Raw genomic sequence first — 23,831 nt, 5'->3', positions numbered from 1 at the left:
TCTGGTTTGATGGAAACACTGTTGCCCAGGTACCAATAGAATTGCCAACTCTTTGAATAGTGACCTTTGCTGCTGATACAGAAAGGTGTTGCCTTGTTTCAACAAAGCTCCAGGTGAGGAAGAACATATTACAAAGTCGAAACAATGTGCAATATAACTCCTATCTCAATTGGGGTGGCACGATGGCTCAGCAGTTAGCACCGCTGCCTCATAGCATCAAGGACCTGGGTTTGATTCCAGCCTTGGGCGACTGCACGTTCTCCCTTTGTCTGCATGGCTTTCCTCTGGGTACTCCAGTTTCCTCCCACAATCCAAAGATGTGTAGGTTAGGGTGGATTGGCCATGCTAAATTACCCATAGTGTTCAGTGATATGCAGGTTAGGGTGGGTTGGCCATGCTAAATTACCCATAGTGTTCAGGGATGTGCAGGTTAGGGTGGATTGGCCATGCTAAATTGCCAATAGTGTTCAGGGATGTGCAGGTTAGGTGCATTAGTCAGGGATAAATGTAAGGGAGTCTGGGTGGGTTACTCTTTGGAGGGTTGGTGTGGCCTTGCTGGGTTGAAGGGTCTCTTCTGCGCTATAGGGATTCTGTTCTAAATTTTTTTTCAATTCATTGTAGTGCTTGACGCCTCAGCCTGATTTTCTCCTTTTGGACAAATTCTAGCCAAGAAGCTGTGAACTAGTCACTGACCTAGACTACAATTAACCCTTTCGTTGTACAGAGAAACAGAAAAAAGTAGGAATAGGCCAATCAGCCCTGCGAGCCTGTGCCGTCATGGCTGACTATCCAACTCCACCCCCTCCTCCTGCTTTCTCCTCATATTCTTTAGCCCTAAATGCTATAGCAAACTCCTTCTTTCATTTTCCTCATACCTTTTCATTTCCCGCTTTTAAAAATGTTGGGGATTGAGGGGAAGAAAGAAAAGGCAGTTTGGGTGCATCCTGTGATTGGACAATAAATTGTGCTTGCTTTGTGGTTGGTTGAGGAAAGGGTTAAGGTGAAGTCAGGCTGGTTGAATAGTCAACTCCCCAGGAACATTCCCAATCAATGGGCAAGATTAGCTCAGGCCCACATACTGCATTCTCAGCATCATGTACTTCCCTTTGCTAATATGCACACAAGGTACAGACAATGACATTTGAGGAGGCTGAATTGCTTTAGGACCAGCAACCTCCAGTTATTTAAACAATTTGCCAATTTTTGTTGCCATACGGCAGCAAGTGAGGAAATGCCTGAGGCCATCAGTGAGTAATTCTTCATCTCACAATACTTTACATTACTCAGGAGGCTATCAAAAAGTGCCCTCTGATAGTGCTACACTCATCGCTCCCTATGCTGTCCTTGAATACTCTATTCATCTGGTGGGTATCTCTCTGCACATTCCTTATCAAAGATATTGGCCTTCAAGCACCAAATATAAATCCAAAGAAACTGTGCAAGTTCGGCATAAGCTCAGAACAGAGCAGGAATTAGCTGAAAACCATGTTACCAGCAACATTCAAATTGTGCTGTGGAATCTCACATCAGCATTTCAGGAACATGACAGGTAAATGTATACCTATTGTCTTAAAAAATAACTAAGCATTTTGCAATCTGTGGAGAGTCTTAGACAGCAACTTAATGATTAAATCTTTTGAAATTAAATTATGTCGTGAAGTGGGAATTTTAATGTTAAGTTTGATGTCTTGGTTACTTTGAATGAAACAGACTGTAATAACAGATGTATCTGTTTCTACACTGTGAGCCATTTATGCACTAAGACGGGTTGGAAGGGTTAATTCGAATAATTTCAATTTTTCTCTTCATTCAGGATTGAAGAGAACTGCAGTAGCTGCCGTAGCATATGAAATGAGAAGAATGAAAATTAAAGATAATTTTCTGTCAGGAACCTGGGATTCTCTAGTCCAGAAAAAAAAACCTCACCCAGGTAAGCAGCTTTTTCTGACAGCTTTGCACTCTCTTTATGCTATTGTGGTAGTTAGCAATGGTATTCTCAAAGTTTATTAAAAGTAATTTTGGGTTTTTGGCAATAATATGATGATATTTCAATGCACAGTTGAACTAAGGCAAGTCACTAGAGTGAGAGCAACATAGTAACAGTACTTTGGGAAGGGTGTATGTATTAACAAATCACTTGGTTCTGATGAGGGCTGTTTAGTGACCCTTAGTGACTGGATTGTTGGATTTTAATCAGGCAGGATGGAGAGATGGTTGGAAATGGATCATGGTATCATAGCAAGGTGGAAGGGCAGGAAGAACAAAAGGGTTTGCAGTAGGGCGGAGAGATAGTTTTAATTGAGTGAGATACAAGCCTACAACTGTCTAAATAATATTTCCGAAGCTAGTCAAATACTTGTCAAAATACAGAAATGTCTTGGGAAGGAAACAGTGTTCGCTTTGTTTGTTGTACATTGTGATATAATGTTGGGTTTTATCACAGCTCTCAAAGTCGAAGATGAAAGATTGGAAATAAAACGGACTCTCAGCACAGAAGAACTATCCTACGTGAAGCAAGGGGAAGATGCTTTACAAAAGGCTCTGGGGATTTTAAGCCAGGATGCCGGATGGACAACAGAAATCAAAATGGTAATTTTCTTCCTAATATAAGAAATTGGATAAGGAGGTGATCATACAGCCCCTTGTGCTTGTTCCACCATTCAGTAAGATCACAGCTGAATGTTTGGGTCAGCTTTGCAAACCTGCCCTATTCCCCATGTTCCTTAACACCCAAAATCCAGCAATCATCATCTTGAGTATACTCATTGATTGAGATGAATCAAATGTGATTATCCTTTCTTATAACTACTTCATCATATTGTCAAATGCTCTGTTGTCACATCCTTAAAAGCATTTTCCCTTCGACTGATGCCTGGCTAATGGGTCATCACTCCCAGGTTTCAAACTGCTCCTGTTCTTGAAAAGCAGGGTCACATTTACTATTTTCCTACTGACGAACGCTTTGAAACAAGTGAAAAACATGACAGTTACGAGATCTTCTGGTGTGATTACATCATGAAAACTTGTTTGGAGAAAGTGAGGACTGAAGATGCTGGAACTCAGAGTCGAGAGTGTGGTGCTGAAAAAGCACAGGTCAGGTAGCATCCGAAGAGCAGGAGAATTGATGTTTCGGGCATAAGCTCTTCATCAGGAATCATGAAACGTTGATTCTCCTGCTCCTCGGATCTGCCTGACCTGCTGTGCTTTTCCAGTACCACACTCAACTCATGAAAATTAGTTGCTGACTTTCCCAGACCTCCGAGAATGATTGAGTATGAAATGGTGCTGTCTTATTTGTCACAATATTATGGCACCAAAGCAGTTAGATTAATTTAACATAGCAGGGCTCTAATGACAAGTCAGAGATCAAATTCATATTGTGGCATTGCAACTCTCAGGAGCCAGGTGTGTTGTATGCATGCTCTAAGTTGAGTCAATTTCACTCCAGTCAAATTAAGGGCTGGTTATTTTCTTTAAAAGCCATCTATGTTTGCTATGTCTAAGGGCTATATATTGCCTTCTGCTGGATCTACATCCATGTTGGGTGGGGGCACAGATTAAGTCAGTTGTGATGCCCCCCTTGGCTGATTAACTGACACGTACTGGCCTGGCTTCGCAATGAAGAGGAATGAGTTGGGTAGGTGAGCAACAAAAACACCAGCCCAATGATGGAGCTGAAATGCGCATCAGCCATGATTGAATGGCAGAGTGGACTCGATGGGCCGAATGGCCTTACTTCCACTCCTATGTCTTATGGTAATACAATGAGGCAAAGCTGTTAAACAGTAACGACAAAAAAAATTAATCAGAAATGCTTATCTCTTCTTTCAGGAGAATGGTGACAATGTTATGAGCAAAGTTCTACCTGGAGTTGGAAAAGTCTTCAAATTGGAGGGTGTGCTGGATGCAACTACGGAACATGTGTATCATGAGCTTTATGAGAAAGTTGACCAAATGAGCTCATGGAATCCAAGCATCAAACACTTGCATGTAGGTTAACAGGAAATCTTCCACATCTTACACACATCCACACCTTCGACATTCACTGGAAAGCTTGGCCTGGGGAAATAATTTTTGACAAACATTTCTTGACAATTCATTCAGGTCTTGCGGAAAATTGGCAAAGATACCATGGTGACTTACGAAATCATGGGAGACACAGCTGGAAACATCATTGGACGGAGAGACTTTGTGAGTGTGAGGCATTGCTGGAAAGAAGGATCTTGCTGCTACTTGACGGGAATAGCCACTGAATCCAAGTGCATGCCACCACAGAAAGACTTTGTGAGGTACAGAATAGCTGCACAATTCGAGTAGACCTCTAATACAAATTGCTAAAGCTGTGAAACAGTGATTTTTAATATACATTTTCATCCAAACAGAGGTGAAACTGGGATTTCGTGTATTATCCTACATCCTGCAGGCACCAAGAACAAGACACGATTTACTTGGCTTCTCAGCATGGACCTGAAGGTTCGTTAGTGACTTGATTAGTATTTCTCCCCTCTTATAGAGTCATAGAGAGGTACAGCATAAAAAAAGGCCCTTCATTCCAACCCATCCATGCCAATCAGATATCCTAACCAAATCTAGTCCTATTTGCCAGCACTTGGCCCATATCCCTTTCTATTCATACACCCATCCAGATGCCTCTTAAATGTTGCAATTGTACCAGCCTCCACCACTTCCTCTGGAAGCTCATCCCACACACATACCACCCTCTGTGTGAAAATGTTGCCCTGTAGGTCCCTTTTAAAGTTTTCCCTTCTCACCCTAAACCTATGCCCTCCAGTCCTGGACTCCCCGACCCCAGGGAAAAGACCTTGTCTATTTATCCTATCCATGCCCCTCATGACTTTATAAACAGACCCAGCCAATTCAGCCTCTTCCTATAGCTCAAATCCTCCAATCCTGGCAAAATTCCAAAAGTGACCTAATCAATATCCTGTACAGCTGCAACATGACCTCCCAACTTCTATACTCAATATTCTGACCAATAAAGGAAAACATTCAAAATGCCTTCTTCATTATTCTATCTACCTGTGACTCTACTTTCAAAGAGCTATGAACCCCCACTCCAAGGTCTCTTTGTTCAGCAACACTCCCCAGGACCTTATCATTAAATGTGTAAGTCCTGCTCGGATTTGCTTTTCTAAAACGCAGCGCCTCACATTATCTAAATTAAACTCCATCTGTCACTCCTCAGCCCATTGGCCCATCTGAGGTAACCTTCTTTGCTGTCCACTATACCTCCAATTTCGGTGTCATCTCCAAACTTAGGAACTATACTTCTATTGCTTTGTCTCTCACTTTGTCAGCAGAATCAGAAGCTCAAAATGCACTGCCTCACCAACATGCCCACTTGTTATACAATAACCTGGCAGATTAGACCACCCCCAAATCTCTGTGACACTAGCTGAGCTCTGCATACAGCAAATGCCTTTTTGCAACATGGCAGCAACTGGGCCCAGAATTTCCCAATCAAGCTCATTTTTGAGAATGACACCAGCTCTGGAGATGTGACCCATAAAGGTTTTCATTCTTGGCATCAGTGATTGAACCATGGGCAATCTCCTATCGTAGCACCATCATGACACAGAATTGCACACAACTTTCTAATGAAGTGGAATCTCGGGGTCCTTCACATGGTCGAGGGTGGGAGAAGTTGGTTCCAATGGTACTGCCTTCACTAGTATGATTAACTAGCAATAGATCTTCCCAACTGTATGGCATGGAGTGACAATAAAGACTGCTAGAAGACACCCATTGTCAGAAATCAATTTATAACAGCAATTTTTAAATATAATTACTGAGACTGTTAATTTCTCTTCAAATATCATGCACTTAAGTCTTGTTTAGTCTTCATAAGCTTCAAAATGTCCGAACTCCTGACTGAAGATGGCTTTTCTTTTGTTTTCCTTTACCAATAGGGCTGGCTGCCAAAATCCCTTATCAATCAAGCATTGTCACGGGCACAGGTGGATTTCACCGAACATTTACGCCGACAACTCTCTTCAAGCTCATTCTCCATATCCTGCTGAGTTCGGAACAGGCAATACCAGCAATGCAAATTTAAATGGAGCACTCACTAAAAAGGCATTCTGCACTGTTCACTTAGCTGCTGTGTTGTGACAAAGATATTGTTTTGCAGCAATGAAGCAAGGCTCGAAAGGAAAGTGCCTTTAGGTTTGCTGTGGCACAAGATACCTGAGACAATTCATTTATACACGCCACAAAATCATTCAAGTGCACGTTTGAGGTGAGGAAAGTATTTTGTGGACTTCATGCATGAGCTTGATGATTTCCAAGACTTCTATAGGAACACAGCTAGATATCACGCTGTGTTGTGATACTCATGCTAATGTTTTGAAAGACGTAAACAGTACTTGATGTTTAAGGGATGGAAGCAATTGAGGACTGTTAGAAATCCTGTAATTTTGGTATGATTTGCTGCTATTTTTGTGATAATATTATTAATTTATTTCTGATTATCTGGAAGATTTGCCAGTAAACTGATTGCAGTTGAGAATATTTATGTGTTTTAGATTTATTTATTCAAATGTATTACAAACTCTCATGGGTATACATACTATGAGTATTTTGAGAGATCTAAGGCTGTGGATGTTGAAAACTGTACACATTGATAGCAATATTAATTGGGGCACGTAGCAATACTGACACAGTAACTCCCTGTAAACGTCAACTTTCTAAGCTAATTAGTCATAGGCTCAGAGTTATAGAGGAGTACAGCATGGAAACAGACCCTTCGGTCCAGCTTTCCATGCCAACCAGATACCCTAACCTAATCTAGTCCCATTTGCCAGCACTTGGCCCATATGACTCTAAACCCTTCCTATTCATATACCCATCCAGATGCCTTTTAAATGGTGTAATTGTACCAGCTTCCACCAATTCCTCTGGCAGCTTTCCATACATGTACCACCCTCTGTGAAAAAGTTGCCCCTTAGGTCTCTTTTATATCTTTTCCCCTCTCATCCTAAACCTATGCCCTCTAGTTCTGGACTGCCCCACCACACGGAAAAGATCTTGTCTATTTATCCTATCCATGCCCCTCATGATTTTATAAACTTTTATAAGAACATCCCCTCAGCCTCTGACACAACAGGGAAAACAGCCCCGGCATATTCAACCTCTCAAATCCTCCAACTCTGGCAACATCCTTGTAAATTTTTTCTGAACCCTTTCAAGTTTACAACATCCTTCCAATAGGAAGGAGACCAGAATTGCACGCAATATTCCAAAAGTGTTCTAACCAATGTCCTGTACAGCTGCAACATGACCTCCCAACTCCTGTACTCAACACTCTGACCAATAGAGCATACCAAACACCTTCTTCACTATCCTATCTACCTGCGACTCTACTTACAATGAGCTACGAACTCCAAGCTCTCTTTGTTAAGCAACACTCCCTAGGACCTTACTATTAAATGTATAAGTCCTGCTCTAATTTGCTTTTCCAAAATGCAGCACTTCACGTTTATCTAAATTAAACTCCACCTGCCACTCCTCAGCCCATTGGCCCATCTGATCAAGGTCTCATCGTACTCTGAGGTAACCTTCTTCACTGTCCACTACACCTCCAAATCTTTAAACCAAGCATTTCACAAAGGGACAGGGTTGATTATCTTCAGTACTGTGAGGGATCCTCTGGAGAAGAGTGATCATATTATAACAGAATTTCATGTTACATTTTTAAATTTGTTGTCAGGGCTAAAACTAGGGACATAAAATGAGAAATGAGGAACAAATTGGTTGAGATGAGCTGAAAGATTAAATTAAAATATTATGAGAAAGTCAATTACGAATACTTGAAGAAATAATTCATAATACTCAAGAGACATATATTTCCTTGAGGCATTAAAAGCTCTGGGGTAAATATAGTACAGTTAATGCTGACTAAAAAGGTAAAAGATAGTATTAGATTTAAAAAAAAGTTTACATATCTCCAAAAAGAGTAGTCAGCCTCAGAGTTTTATATATCAGCAAAGCATGATTCAGAAACTGCTAAAGAGGGAGCAAAAAGAACAGAAATAAACGAATGAGAAATGTAAAAACAGATTGTGAGAGAATATAGAAGAGGAGAAATTAGTCAAATTAAATACTGGTTCTTACGTGGCAGAAATTTGAGAAATTGTAATGGGGAATAAGAATAAGCAGTGACATTGAACAAATGCCTGGCATCTATCTTTACACCAGGAGAACAAATCAACTGCATTTATCTTTAACTTTTCATGATCTCTGGGCAGTCCAAAGCATTTAAGGGTCAATGTAAATGGCACTTCCTTGAAGGTGCTATCACAGCAATACACTCCACTACTGCTCAGGTGATTATGTGGGGTAATAACCTTAAAAAAAACTATTGCTGTACACCTTTGCCAAATGCAAGAGACTGCACTGGAGTTTTAGTGTGGATTATAGGTTCGTATATCAGGGATTTATTCATGGGATGAGTGTGTCACTAGCTAGGGCAGCATTTGTTGCCCATCCCTAATTGCCCAAGGGCAACCAATATTGCTGTGGGTCTGAAGTCACATGCAGGCAAGGGTAAGGGTGGCAGTTTCCTTCATTGAAGACATTAGTCAACCAGGTAGGTTTTTCCAAAAATTGACAAAGGATTCATAGCCATCATTAGACTCAATTCCAGATTGATTGTTCCTAAACCAAGTTCCACCAGCGCATTACCTGGGTCTCTGGATTAACAGTCCAGCAGTAATACCACGAGGTCAATGCCTCCCCAAACACACAACTGTTTGACTTGGGTGAGAAACTGATTAACTGAGGCAAAGGGGGTGCCTAGACACAAATAACTTTTCTCTAAAAGATTGTGGGGAGCAAAGGGCCTAATAAGCAGGACTGGGTTTATTCGTGTGATGTCTTTTTCATTGTGTAATGGAATGGGGGGGGGGGGGGGTGTCCTTTCTCAGATGGGAGATATAACCAATGCCCTGGCATTTGAAAGTATTTCTAAAAGTTTCTCAAAGAATGGCTTCAAAGAGGAGCAGGTGATTAATCCTTAATGTTCTTCAAACAACATCACAAAAAGCAGGTTCTCTGGTTATCATCATATTGCTGTCTGAGGGAGCATGCTGCTTGCAAATCAGTGATCCAGAGTTACTGAACACATTTCATGCTGCAATCGTTATGTTGTTGATGACTAACAGATACAGGGATAGTGCAGGAAAGTGAACTCAATGTCAAAGTTCAGCTATGGTCAACTGCAATACTGGCATCTGTCACTCACCCCCGTCACCCGTGAAAAGGTGACAGTGAGCATTTTCCTTAAACTGCTGCAGTTCGCCTGGTGAATGCACTCTCTCAATGTTGGCTCATGAGGGTGCCAGGATTTTGACTCAGAAATGGTGAACAATTGACTTGCAGGTATTTGTGTACATTCCAACTGGCATTCTTGTTGCTTCATGTCACAGGGTCAGGAGGTGCTGAAGTAGCCTCAGTGAGGACTTGGGTTAGGCCACTTTTGGAATATTGCAGTCAATTCTGGTCTCCCTACTATCGGAAAGGTGTTGTTTACTTGAAAGGATGCAGAAAAGATTTACAAACATGTTGCCAGAGTTGGAGTGCTTGAGGTACAGGGTGAGGCTGAACAATCAGAGGCCCTTTTTCCCAGAGTATCCAAGGCTGAAGACCTTATAGAGGTTTATAAAATCAGAGGGGTATGGATGGGGTAAATAGACAAGGTCTTTTCCCCAGGGTTGGGGAGTCCACAACTAGAAGGCATAGGGTAAAGGTGAGAGGGGAAAGAGACCTAAGGAGCAGACTTTTCATGCAGAGGGTAGTGCGTGTATGGAATGAGGAAGTGGTGGAGGCAGGTACAATTACAATATTTAAAAGGCATCTGGATGGGTACGTGAATAGGAAGAGTTTAGACTGATATGGGCCAAATGCTGGCAAATGGGACTAGTTTAACATAGAATATTAGGTCTGCATTGAGAGTCAGACCGAAGTGTCTGGTTCCACACTGTACAACTATGACTCGCTGATTTGCAATTTCAAGATGGTATACTGCATGCCAGTGATGGAGGGAGCAGATGTTTCAGTTGGTGGGTTGGAGAGCTAATTATGGCTTTGTTCTTCTGGTTGATACAGAACAGCTTTGGTGTTAGAGCAGTTACACCTATACAGGCAAGTGGAGCACATCACCCTTCTAAATTTCAGGACGTATACATTGACAGGTCTTAGGAGGAAGTGAGGACTACAGATGCCGGAGAGTCAGAGTCAAAAAAAGGTGGTACTGGAAAAGCACAGCACCCTGCCCCTTGCCTTGCTGCTGCACCAGGTGTAAAACCTGCACACTCACCATCCCCTTCACCTCCATCCAAGGCCTTAAAGCATCTGTTCACATCCGGCAGAGATTTTCCTGCACATCCACTCACCTCATCTCCAGTGTCTGTTACTTTCGAATGTGGTCTCCTGTCCATTGGAGAGGCAGGACGCCAATTCAAAAATGTTTCAAGGAACATGTCTGGGATGCGTGCAGCAAACAACCCCATTGCCCTGTGGCTGACCACTTCTACTGCCCCTCCTGCTCTACCAAGGATATGCAAATCCTGAGCCTCCTCCACTGCCAAATCAAAGCCACCCGCCAACTGGAAGAACAACGCCTCATCTTCTGCCTTGGGACCCTATAACTACACGGCGTCAATATCGACTTCATTAGTTTCCAAATTTCCCCTCCTCCCACCTCATCCCAGATCCAACTCTCCAACTTTGCCCGGCCCTCTTGACCTGTCCTACCTGTCCATCTTCTTTCCCACCTATCCACTCCATCCTCCCCCCTGACATATCACAATTATCCTCCACCTGCATCTATCTTCCCAAGCCCCTCCCGCCTCTCTCTCATCCCCCTTTCCCTTCCACATTCCTGATGAAGGGCTTATGCCTGAAACATCCATTGTCCTGCTGCTCGAATGCTGCCTAATCTGCTGTGCTTTTCCAGTGCCACCCTTTTTGACTTTGATAGGTCTTAACCCATTCTGTACCACCCTGGGATTTCCTTGTGTTTCTCTTTTCTAAAGACTCTGGATCCACGTAATTTATGTTCAACCAACATTCCCACCTCCCACACAGCAATAGTCTTGGTAGCCCAGAGCATGCCATTCCAAGTGTAAACCAAACAGCTCAGAATATGCACAGGCCTTGGCTAGAAGGGAAAACCTGAACAATTGTTTCCTGAGTAAAAGGCAGCCTGTGGAAAATTCACTGCATCCTTATTTCCAACAAATTGTTAATGAAGCTCAGAGAATGGCGAGCATGACCAGCTGGACTTCAAACTGTGCGCCAGGTTCAAATGAGGTCAGAAGTCACATGACACCAGATTATAGTCCAACAGGTTTATCTGAAATCACAGCATTGCTCCCTCCTCAGGTGAAGTCCCAATACAAAGTGATTTCATTTATCAATGAGTTGAACCTGAAGAAAGCCTGGTGATTTCAAAGGTTTCACTTTTCTGTGAAGTTAGTGAGGTAAGCTGTCATCCTTTTAATCCAGGCAGTTGTAACAGGTGATATCAGTTCAAGGAAGCAATGTTATCAAGATCCTTTTACCCAATTTCATGCTGGTCTCCAGTTTCACCCTCATGGATCGACCCAGTTCAGTTGCCATCCCAAAATCTGTATGATAAACAGAGTGAAGGTAGATACTTTTATCTAGACCTAGAACTCAACAGGGGGCATTTAGAAGAAGTGGAAACAAAAAAACAAAATGCTGGAGATCACAGAAGGTCAGGCAGCAACCATGAAGATGCTTCGGGTCTAGATGACTCTTCATCTGAGCTGATGTGAAGTGTGGAGGGAGCAGCATTTAGGCAATGTTGGTGGGGTGGAGTGCTGGGGAGAGAGGCTGCTGATGGTGCAAATTAAGTAACTGGAATGTCAGAACAATTGTGTGCCAAACTGGAAAGAACAGACAGTCCCACTGCAGTAGGGGGGAGGAAAAAGAGAAATTGTAACACGGAACGCAACAAATAGACTCAAAACCAACTGAATGAATTCGCAAAGGCAGCCTGGAATCTTATCCGCTTGGATGGTATAATGTGTCAGGAATTTGAGTGTAAAACTTTCAGGACAACCTCCAGCTGCTGAGGCCAAGGATTAATTAACCTTGTATGAATAGAGTTTCAAAATTTTCAGCTACTTCACTCAAACGGCAGACTGCCCTGATCAAAACTATACAGTCATCAGCAACACTACATTCCTGTGTGTTAAAATCTAAGGCCAGAGCAACAAAGACTGCAGAATACACAACATGACAAAATAATTGCTGCCTGGGAACATATTTTGCAATGGTCAGTACCATTAATTTAAAGAATGGAGTAGTTAGTAGAAATCATTTTCTTGTACAGAGCTCGAGTATTAGGGAGTTAGGTTGGAAGTTAAAAGGCAGGACAAGCAGAGTAGTAATCTCAAGATTGCTACCGGTTAGTGAGGCTAGGAACAGAGCTTGACTGCAGATGAAAACGTGGCTGCAGAGTTGGTGTAGGAGGGAGGGCTTCAGATATGTGGATCATTGGGACACCTTCTGGGGAAGGTGGTACCTGTATAAGGAGGATCGGTTGCATCAGAACTGGAGGGGTACCAATATCCTGGGCAGGTGGTTTGCTAGAGCTCTTTGGTAGGGGTTAAACTAATTTGGCGGGGGTGGGTGGGAACCGGAGTTACAGGTCAGAGGATGGGGTCATGGGTGAACAGGTAGATAGAACTTGCAGAGATTCTGTGAGGAAGGATAACTGTTGATAGGGCAAAGTTGCAGTCAATGTGATGGGTTGAAGTGTTTCTAATGCAAAAAGTGTCAGGAATAAGGGTGATGAATTTAGAGCATGGATCAGTACTTGGAGCTACAATGTTGTGGCCATTATGTAGACCTGGATATCACAGGGGCAGAAATGGCTGTTGGATATTTCAATGATTCAAAAAGAATAGGGAGGAAGGTAAAAGAGGTTGGGGGAGTGGCATTGCTAATCGGGGATAGTATAACAGATGCAGAAAGAGAGGTCATTGAGGAGGGTTTGTCTATGGAGTCAGTATGGGTGTAAGTCAGAAACAGGAAAGGAGCAGTCACTTTATTGGGAGTTTTTTTTTATAGATTCCCCAAAAGCAATAGAGACATGAAGGAGCAGATTGGGAGGCAGATTTTGGAAAGGAGCAGAAATAACAGGATTGTTGTCATGGGTCACTTCAACTTCCCTAATATTGATTGGTACCTCTTTAGTGCAAATAGCTTGGATGAAGCAGATTTTGTCAGGTGTGTCCAGGAATGATTTCTGACTCAGTATGCAGATAGGTCGACTAGATTGGAGGCCATATTGGATTTGGTGCTTGGCAATGAACCAGGTCAGGTGTCAGATCTCTTGGTGGGACAACACTTCAGTGACAGTGACAACAACTCCCTGACCTTTATTATAGTCATGGAGAAAGGAGCAGATGGTATGGGAAGTTATTTAATTGGGCGAGGGGAAATTACAATGCTATTGGACAGGAACTGTGGAGCATAAAATGGGAGCCGATATTCTCAGGGAAATGCATGACAGAAATGTAGAGGTTGTTTAGGGAGCACTTGCTGTGAGTGCTGGATAGGTTTGTCCCACTAAGGCAAGGAAGGGATTGTAGGGTGAAGAGACCCGGGTTCAATTCCCACCTCAGGCGACTGACTGTGTGGAGTTTGCACGTTCTCCCCGTGTCTGCATGGGTTTCCTCCGGGTGCTCCGGTTTCCTCCCATAGTCCAAAGATGTGCAGGTCAGGTGAATTGGCCATACTAAATTGCCCCTGGTGTTAGGTAAGGGGTAAATGTAGGGGTATGGATGGGTTGCGCTTCGGCGGGGCGGTGTGGACTTGTTGGGCCGAAGGGCCTGTTTCCACACTAAGTAATCTATAAAAAAAACCTTGGATGACAAGAAATATGGAGCATCTAGTCAAGAGGAAGAAGGAAGCATAGTTAAGGTGGAGGTTGGGCCGAAGGGCCTGTTTCCACACTGTAAGTAATCTATAAAAAAAACCTTGGATGACAAGAAATATGGAGCATCTAGTCAAGAGGAAGAAGGAAGCATAGTTAAGGTGGAGGAGGATCAGACAAGGCTCTAGAGGGTTGCAAGGTAGCCAGGAAAGAACTGAAGAATGGATTAGGAGAGCTAGAAGGGGCATGAAAAAGCCTTGATGGGTAGGATTAAGGAAAACCCCAAGGTGTTCCACACTTATGAGAGGAACAAGAGACAGCCAGAGTGAGGGTAGGGCCGATCAGGGATAGTGGAGGGAGCTTGTGCCTGGAGCCAGAGGACGAAGGGGAGGTTCTGAATGAATGCTTTGCTTCAGTATTCACTACTTGTTTGTGAGGACAGCATGAAACAGGCTGATATACTCGAACAGATTGATGCCAAAGAGGAGGATGTGCTAGAAGTTTTGAAAAACATGAGGATAAGATCCCTGGGCCAAATGGGATATACCCAAGGTTGCTGTGGGAAGCAAGGGAAGAGATTGCTGTACCTTTGGTGATGATCTTTGCATCCTCACTGTCCACTGGAGTAGTACCAGATGATTGGAGGGTGGAAAATGTTATTCCCTTGTTTAAAAAGGGGAATAAGGATAACCCTGGGAAAAATAGACTAGTCAATCTAACATCGGTGGTGGGCAAATTATTGGAGTGGATTCTGAGAGACAGGATTTATGATTACTTGGAAAAGCATAGCTTGATTAGAGATAGTCAGCATGGCTTTGTGATAGGCAGGTCATGCTTCACAAGCCTTATTGATTTATTTGAGGATGTGGCAAAACACGTTGATGAAAGTAGAGCAGTGGATGTGGCGTATATTGATTTTAGCAAGGCGTTTGAAATGGTTCCCCATGATAGGCTCATTCAGAAAATAATGAGGCATGGCATACAGGGAAATCTGACTGTCTAGATACAAAATTGGCTGGCCCCTGTAAGACAGAGGATGATAATAGGTAGAAAGTACTTAGCCTAAAGCTCAGTGACCAATGATGTTCTGGGACCTCTGCTCTTTGTGATTTTTATACATAACTTGGATAAGGAAGCGGAAGGGTGTATTTGTAAGCTTGCCGATGACAGAGAGGTTGGTGGAGTTGTGGATCATGTGGATTGCTGCTGTAGGTTGCAACGGGTCATTGACAGGATGCAGAGCTGGGATGAGAAGTGGTAGATGGAGTTCAACCTGGAAAAGTGTGAAGTGATTCACTTTGGAAGGTCAAATTTGAATGCAGATTACAGGGTTAAAGGCAGGAATCTTGGCAGTGTGGAGGAACAGAGAGTTGTCACAGTCCACGTCCATAGATCCCTCAAAGTTGCCACCAAAGTTGATAGAGTTGTTAAGAAGGCGTATGGTTTCTTGGCTTTCATTAGCAGAGGGACTGAGTTTAAGGGCCACAAGGTTATGCTGCAGCTCTATAAAGCCCTGGTTAGACCACACTTGGAATACTGTGTTCAATTCTGGTTGCCTCATTATGGGAAGGCGCAGACGAGATTTACCAGGATGCTGCCTGGACTGGAGGGCATGTCTTATGAAGAAAGGTTGAGGGTGCTTGGACTTTTCTCATTGGAGTGAAGGAGGATCAGAGGTGACTTGATAGAGGTGTACAAGATGATGAGAAACATAGGAGCCAGAGTGGATAGCCAGAGACCTTTTTCCAGGATGGAAATGGCTATCACAAGGGGGCATAATTTTAAGGTGATTGGAGAGGGTTTAGGGGAGATGTCACGGTAGGTTCTTTACACAGAGAGTGATGGGTACATGGAATGCACTGCCAACAGTGGTAGTAGAGTCAAACACATGAGGCACACTTAAGCGACTCTAGGATAGGCACATGGATAATAGTAAAATGTAGGGTAAGTTAGGTTAGTTTGATCTTAGAGTAGGATAAAAGGTCAGCACAACATCCGAGTACTGTGTTGTACTGTTCTATGTTATTCTTTCTATTACTGAAAGACAACATTCTATTGAAGTTTTTGGCCCTGTACCTATCAAGACAATTTGCAAAACACCAATGCAAGGAGAGCAGAATTTTATACTGTGCATCATTATAAATGCTGTTCACCTTTCCACTAGCATTTCTTGAGAAGGCCCTGATGAATGGAAAACGAAAAGCTTTGACAATTTTTTTTTCAGCAACACTCAGTGAGTTACAGCTATCAGCAGTGCTTTGAACTGATGAAGGGAAGGAATTTGAAATTCCAACATCAATTACAATAATTCAGTCCGTACTTTACATAGAGAATGCAGTGCTACAACAAAACATTCGACAAAGAGATACTGAAGTAGCATTTATTACCACTTTTAGCATGATTCATCAAAAACTAAACAGTGGTTTAAATACATACTTTAAGGACCTACCATGTCTGCATATTAGGGATTAGTTTTAAAACAAATGCAATGTACAACAATATAATCATTATTTAAATATTTGGACTGAGTGGAAGAACTGATCACCACATTGAGTACCGTGAATACTGACTTCTTTTAACTATACTCAATTTCTTAAAATGAAATGTTTCATACCTCAGCACCAAAGGGTTTTTATAAACTTAATGACCTGCATACATCCATGAAACAGCCAGTGCTGGTTTAAAAGTCAAGCGTGGCAGCAAATGTACATCTTTGCAACAAAAGCAAAAAGTGATGGAAAAGCTTAGCAATCTGCAGCATCTGTGGAGAGAAATCCAGAGTTAACATCTCGGGATATTCGACAGATGCTGCCAGACCTTTTCCAGTTATTTCTGTTTTTGTTTCTGATTTACAGCATTCGCAGTTCTTTCCATTTTCATGTAGATCTTTGCAAATTCAATTTGTTTTGGGTTTCATCAAAGCAATCCAAGACAATGGTTTTACATGAGGCCACATGAAGAGATGAATTAAAAAACTGTTCACAGGCTCGTGATAGACAGCACTAGTTTCACAGTCATTCCTCAGCCATTGCACTTTATCAGGTTTGACATTTAAAGCTTCTACAATAATGCACAAGATCTTACATTCCCTGTTTATTTTATTTTACATATAAGAATTTTAAAACAACTAAAAAATATAGTTTAAAGATGTCATCTATAAAAAAAATTCACTTCTGCATTTTTGAATGAGAACGCATCGACTGTAGACTGGACATATGCTTTGTACTGGCCAAGTTCAATAGTTTTATAAATTACATTGTACTACTTTAGATGCTGTTCAACTCAAAAAAAAACTGAAGACACAAATGACTAGACACGGAGGCCATGGGTAATAATTTCTTTCAACAATGCAAAACTGAAATTTTTTTTTCCAATTCAATAAATATTAAATTTAAAAGCTCTTATTTATTTATGTACAGGAACTATACAAACTGCAAAAAGAATTATGTTAATATATGTACTCTGTAATGAATGATGTGCTGAAAAACACCTTAAGGCAGGTTTGTACAAGCAAGGCAACTACATTAAGACATCTAAATGTATTATCTTTTAGGATGCTGACATTTACATTATATACATCATGAATGTAAATATTGTATATCATTTAATTACCACGACAATACTGAAAATGTTCTCAAGACAATGTTTAAACTGTTAAACCAACACATTGTATGGTACCAGGAGGCTTGAGAAGCTACATGCATCATGTCTTGGACAACTAGGTAAGAGATCTATTTAGGTTTCAGAGGAAAAATAGTTTTATTAGGACTAAACTTTTCAATGCAAATTTGAGATTCATTCATTCACTGAGGTTCATTCAGGTTGAGCTAGCACCATATTGTATCTGAAAACACTGATCTTTGCCATACAGTAGATGAGGCTGCTGTTATCTGTTACAGTACTTGCATGTATAATCATTACTGTCTCAAGTGGACATGATGTAAAACCAGTAGACTAGGACACAAATTTACCTGTAGCTGGAAGCTGCAACGGACAGAAGCGAGAGTATTAAGCAGTTATTAAGGATATATGGTTCCACTGAGAGGCTATTGCAAAACTGCAGTTCAGTTTAAAGGACAGCATCAGCTGGCAATTCATGACACAATGGGGGAGATACTGTGGGTCAAGTCTGCTTCTGATTCACTGGTACCCCTTCTTGGACTACTTGCAGCTGCTGGACTCCATGTGTCACTCCTACTGGTCGTAACAGGCAAAGTCTTCTCCCTGTTCATAAACAGCTGACTAGTAGTAGGGGAGTCAAACACACCCATGTTGCTGTGCTGTGTTGCCTGTTCAGCAGGAGGCAACATAAATGTGCTTGCAAACGTGCGGGTGTTTAGTGTGGTGAAACTGTTGCTAGTTCCCTGAGACTCTGCTGTAAAAACTTTGGTTGACGATAGGCCACTGCCACTGGTGCTGTCAACGGAAGGAAGCGGTGAAGGTGAACTGTCGACCTTTCTTATAGTCGTGCCTCGGACAGTCAGATAATGGTCATTGGGGGCTGGTTGCGTTACTGTTTCTGGCATAGGGCTGGAATGGATAGTATCCTCAGCAGCTTCAATGTCTGAGGCGGCCTGTGAAAAAGGAGGCGGCAATGTTGGGTCCTGTTTATTGCAGGATTCACAGCACAACTTATTATAACCAGGAATAGAACAATATCGAGCCAAAACTTCCATCTGACAAAAAATTGATTTATCTCCAAGGCATGGCTCCTCTGCGAATTAAAGCAAAAGAAAGCAATTAGGATTCTCTGGGAAGACAACCTTCTAGTGCAACTCTATATTATAAGAAAGAACCTTTCCAAATAAAATGCTCTTGGTTAAAAACTTCAAAAATAAGCAATGCCTGTGTTAAAAACAATGGGATTAAGCTAAAAAATATTGAAGAACTCAGTATTTCTCAGGGCGTTAAACTGCAATCCTCACCCCTCATGCCCTCACTGATGCCCCCTCCCCATGGAAACACCATCCCCTGTAAATTCGCTCCAAACGCACGCTATTCTGACTTTTAAATATATCATCATTCCATCATTATTACTGGGTCAGAATCCTGGAACCTCCTTCCTAACACAATGTATAAACAGTACACCACATGGACTGCAGAGGTTTAAGAAGGTGGTTCACCTCTTCTCCATGGCAATTAGGGACAAGCAACAAATGCTGGCTCAGCCAGTGATACCCAAAGAATAAACAGAGAGAAAAATCTCACAATCCTCTGAATTCACTTCCAACATGCCTGACAATGTTTTAGTGCATATAGGGCAATTTGTTCAAATTATATTGAACCCTATTTGTTCAATGCCTCTTGTCTTGTGTTTCTAACTCTTTTATGTTTCAGATCCCACTTACTTGCTTTTTGACATAAGCGAATGCAGCCAAGATCCTACTATGTTCTTAAACATTCACACAGGATCAATAGTTCTCATCTGTTGTGACTGAAGGGAAGATAACAACTCTAGGTCATGGAGGTGGACAAATTAGTGACAAGATTAGAATAAGAAAGCTGGTTGGAAGAAATGGAGAGTAAAGGGCAGAACCATATATGGTCTCACTGCTTTGTAAAGTTAAGGGCCTAGTTTACAATGAGATGTTTCTGTGAAAGAATGCTTTACACCACAGTAAAAACAAGGTGTACTGCTGAGCTACTTTTCTAATGTATGGCTATGCTTTGGACAAGGGAGCTAATTACACACAGAAACAAAAAATAATGTCACTGTAATAGTATAAAAATCAGCTTCCATTTTGATTAATTAATATACTTAGAAATAACAAAATACATGAGTTGCACTGGATTATCACTTAAATAGAAAAGGCTTGTTAAGCAGTTTGTTATATAATTACATCACTTTAACCAATTTAGTTTTATCAATTTGTTTGCGCTATAGGGAGAAGCTGAATAGGCTGGGACTACTTTCCCTGGAATGTCAGAGGCTGAGGGGTGACCATATAGAGATTTAATAAAATCATGAGGGACATGGATACGGTGATGAGTCAAAGTCTTTTCCCCAGGGTAGGGGAGTCCAAAACTAGAGGGCATAGGTTTAAGGTGAGAGGAGAGAGATAGAAAAGGAACCTAAGGGGCAACGTTTTCATGCAGAGGGTGGTACGTGAATGGAATGAGCTACCAGAGGAACCAGTGGAGGTTCATACAATTACAACATTTAAAAGGCATTTGGATAGGTATATCAATCGGACAGGTTCAGAGGGATGTGGGCCATCTGGTTGGCAAGGACGAGTTAGACCGAAGGGTCTGTTTCCATGCTGCAAACTCTATGACTCCAAATTAGTTTGCTTTTACTGCAAGTTTGTTTGGACCGACTTTATACAGATTTCAAATTGACATTGCAGAGAGGGACTGAGGAATGGCTGTGGGGGGTACAAACAGTACCCAGGCTAACACTTTGGAGATATGGGTTCATACCTCCCCACAGCAACCAGTGGAAATCCAAACAGAAGAGAATCTGCTGTTTTTACCCTTTCCAGAGCCACAGCAATCAGCCCTCAGGGATGGCCTATTACAGATGGACAACACCCAAACAACTTGAAAGAATTTAAACAATGGTAGGCAATCTAATGTTCACGACAACATCCTCTCACACGGGAGGAGTTGCAATAAAATATCATCCAGGTGGGAAAGCCTTGCTCAGGATTCTAACGGAAGTTCTTCTAAAAGCAAGGCCTGTGCAGAAGGCTTCTATCCATGAGGCCTACTAAACCACTAACGCAGCGAGCAAAAAAGAACACACTGTTTTACAACTGCAAGTGCTCAGTCAGCAAAGGAAAGGAAAAGGATTTTTACTCACACGCCTGAAGCACGGGAGAATAAGGGGCCAAAACCTTGCACACAGCTCCCAATTCAAAACCCGGCTGTCTTGAAACAATGGGGCCCACACGCACTCATGGAGATTTCTCTTATAAGTCTTTATTTTGACATTTACTGACCTGAATGGATATCCAGAAGGAGCAGGAGCACCTACAGAATCCATCTCTGGGTTCCAAAGAGCAAGTATATGTGAACAGGCAGGTTTATCAATTTGTGCATTACTGTTTATTTCGATCTAACCATTTTGGATCATCCATGATACGGCAGATGTTATGGAGATAGAAGTAAGCAGAGTAGAAATCTCTGAGTTACTGCTTAAACTGTACAAATTGAACTGGGGATTTTTTTTGAAAATGTATTCATTCATGGGATTTGGGCATTGGCTAGGCCAGCATTTATTGTCCTATATCCTTAACTGCCCTCAGAAGGTGATGGTGAGCATTCTCCTTAAATTGCTGCAGTCAATGAGGTGTAGGTGCACCCAAAGTGCCATTAGAACAAAATGTTGAGCCTGCGATGGTGAAAGATCAGCAAGTTTAGTTAACATCAGGACGGTGTGGGGCTAGGAGAGGAACTTGTCAGTGGTGGCGTTCCCACCGAATCGGTTCGATCAGTTCGTTCAATGGATCGTTTGCGATACAGAGTGACATCAACAGCAATGGTTCGATTTGTGTACCTGCTGGGGTTACCATGAAGGCTGCGCTTTCTCAACCTCAGCTGACTCTCCGGTTAAATTCACCACCAGTCATCTCTCTCTCTAATTAAGAGATTATGTCTTCTGGGACCATCTATGGCTATCTGCATGTACTTGGTGCTCTTGACAGTTGGTGTCCTGGGCTTGGAAGGTGCTGTCAGAGGAATCTTGGATGAATTGCTGCAGTGCATACTGTAGATGGTATAAACTGTGCAACTGAGGGATAGAATACTGCAGGTGATGGATGGGGCTGGGGGAATTGAATCAATGTTCTGCCAATTTGACAATCTGGTAAACTCTTCAGATGGCTTCAGACGAATCTTTTATATATAAGTGAGAAATCTCTTTACTTCTCAGTCTAGGACTGAGGAGAATAATCATATTCTATGGTCGAGTAATTCCCATGCAGCACAGCCTTAGATCCTGGGTTGAATTCATACAGCACCAACAGTGCCAACAATGCAATTAATCTTTCGTAACTTGGCTACTTTGTGACATGACCTATTCAGCACATTTTAAAAGTAGTAAATCATATTGATCTTCATCTCCTTCTCTGCATATGATGTCCGTGAACTAGGAAGATGCAATTGCTTTGAATTTTGCTGCTTTCAAGTTTGGTGGCTCTATTATTTAATGAGTAGTCTAACTACCATCAGGTCCACAGATATGTCAGTCATGTCTGTTTGCTACTTATTTAGATAGTCACGCGAGGCAGTATGCAGGCTGGAACTGAATGTCACATTATCTAAATGCTGAGGCAAGCAACTTTACAGCATTTGGTTCCATAAACAAATATAAATCCTAAAGCTCATTGGCTTATAATCAATTGCCAGGACTCTGGGCAATGATCAAATGGAACATTTTTCATCAGGTTGGTTCAGCCCAAGTATCAGCCAAGATCCTTTACAAGAGATTTTTTTATTCAAGTCTCCTCAATAATGTAGTATAGGGGTGCCCACCACTTTGGAATTAGTTTTACTCAAGAGGCCCTGACCAATTTTCTTATACACTGGTATGTCACCTGTAATGGCCACCAGTCTGTAAATAAAGGCTGCTCTCTAATCAAGCGCAGGGTAGAAAAACCTGCAGTCAGGATTCCTGCCCCGGGGTTAACTGAGTTAATACACAACGGTCTTATCCTGCTGTTGCTGACATTCAACCAGCAGTGACCAAAGGAGTTGCTGTCTGGTGAGGTCATCCACTAAATGCTGCCATTTTTATGAGAAAATTATATTAAGTGGCAAGGGGGTGAAAAACAAGGAACTCAGCATCAGGAACAGATCGGCATTCCCAGAAGCCAACCCCTTTTTAAAATCTATTTAGCTTTATTGTCAAATGTACTCACATGAATACAGTGAAAAGTTGACAGGTCACCATTTACAGTGCCATTTTAGGTACACAAGTACCTAGGTACAGGTTCTTGAGTATAAATTCTTAGGAAAGAAGTCCAGAAATTCAAAAGTACAAAATCATACCAGTAAGTTAGAAAAATAAAGAAATAACAAGTTCAAATAACAGTGTTTTCACCATAATGTAACAAAGCCTTTTAGCCTTGACCCCCAGCCCATTCCACATTTACAATGTGATCTTTAGAGATGCAGCAGTGGTGACCACTCCAGCTGGTGCTGCTGCTGGTGGAGATCCGACAGTGTCTCATTGACCTGATAGCTATCAAGGATGGGATTCCTGATCCTGATTCCTAATTTGATGGGAGAAGGGACACTGCCCAGGTAAATGCCCAACCGCCATGGAACAGCACAATATTTCGCAGAGAAAAGTGGATTCCCGCTGTTCTTCCGTTCTGACATTCAATCCTGGCTACTATCTTATGGAGCAGGGTCTCTGATTATGAAGCAGTGCAGCTTTTCTTATTAGCAGCCCACTCACATCATCTCTGCTTAATAGACATCAAACAGGAATTCATGATGTCATATCAACACAAGCCACAGACTTTGTTTCCCACCTCATATTTTTGCTGGACCCATTTTTGTTAAACCAAAATTGAAACATACTTTAATGTATCCAATTTAGAAAAGCTATGAAAACGTAGACATTTAAGGTTATCCACATGCATTGAGAAATTCTCTAATCAATCTGTTCAGGTACGTTATTACACACCTCTGGGGCAGGTGGGACTCCCGGCTCAGAAGTAGGATCCCTACTACTACATCATGAAAGCCCTTATCCATAAACATTTAAGGACTATTCAAATACAAATTCCTACTTCTGCCCCTACTTTACCATAAAACGTGTGTGCTTCTACACAGATTAGATTAGATTAGATTACTTACAGTGTGGAAACAGGCCCTTCGGCCCAACAAGTCCACACCGACCCGCCGAAGCGCAACCCACCCATACCCCTACATTTACCCCTTACCTAACACTACG

At 42.0% G+C, this 23,831-nt stretch overlaps 2 protein-coding genes across 4 annotated transcripts in view; one reads left to right on the top strand and one right to left on the bottom strand.

Annotated features, from left to right (window-relative positions):
• Positions 1–546: 546 nt before the first annotated feature.
• Positions 547–6,543, top strand: LOC122541702 (steroidogenic acute regulatory protein-like). Its single transcript, XM_043678592.1, has 7 exons — positions 547–1,549; positions 1,814–1,930; positions 2,444–2,589; positions 3,832–3,990; positions 4,105–4,289; positions 4,383–4,473; positions 5,931–6,543. The coding sequence occupies exons 1-7, from the start codon at positions 1,486–1,488 to the stop codon at positions 6,039–6,041; spliced, it is 873 nt and encodes a 290-aa protein (XP_043534527.1). The 5' UTR covers positions 547–1,485; the 3' UTR covers positions 6,042–6,543.
• A 9,750-nt stretch (positions 6,544–16,293) lies between these two features.
• Positions 16,294–23,831, bottom strand: part of LOC122541789 (A disintegrin and metalloproteinase with thrombospondin motifs 14) — a 199,083-nt gene continuing 191,545 nt past the window's right edge. For 2 of the 3 annotated variants that reach the window (XM_043678769.1, XM_043678770.1), the window contains exon 22: positions 16,294–18,641. In XM_043678769.1, the coding sequence (XP_043534704.1) occupies positions 18,022–18,641 (620 nt within the window). In that variant the 3' untranslated portion in view covers positions 16,294–18,021. The remainder of the gene's footprint in view (positions 18,642–23,831) is intronic. The other variant, XM_043678771.1, reaches the window with a different exon arrangement.

This window comes from Chiloscyllium plagiosum, chromosome 38 (genome assembly GCF_004010195.1).
Source record: "Chiloscyllium plagiosum isolate BGI_BamShark_2017 chromosome 38, ASM401019v2, whole genome shotgun sequence".
In the NCBI taxonomy this organism is placed as follows: domain Eukaryota; kingdom Metazoa; phylum Chordata; class Chondrichthyes; order Orectolobiformes; family Hemiscylliidae; genus Chiloscyllium; species Chiloscyllium plagiosum.
Note: the sequence above shows the minus strand (reverse complement) of the source record. Positions and strands in the feature narration are given on the sequence as shown.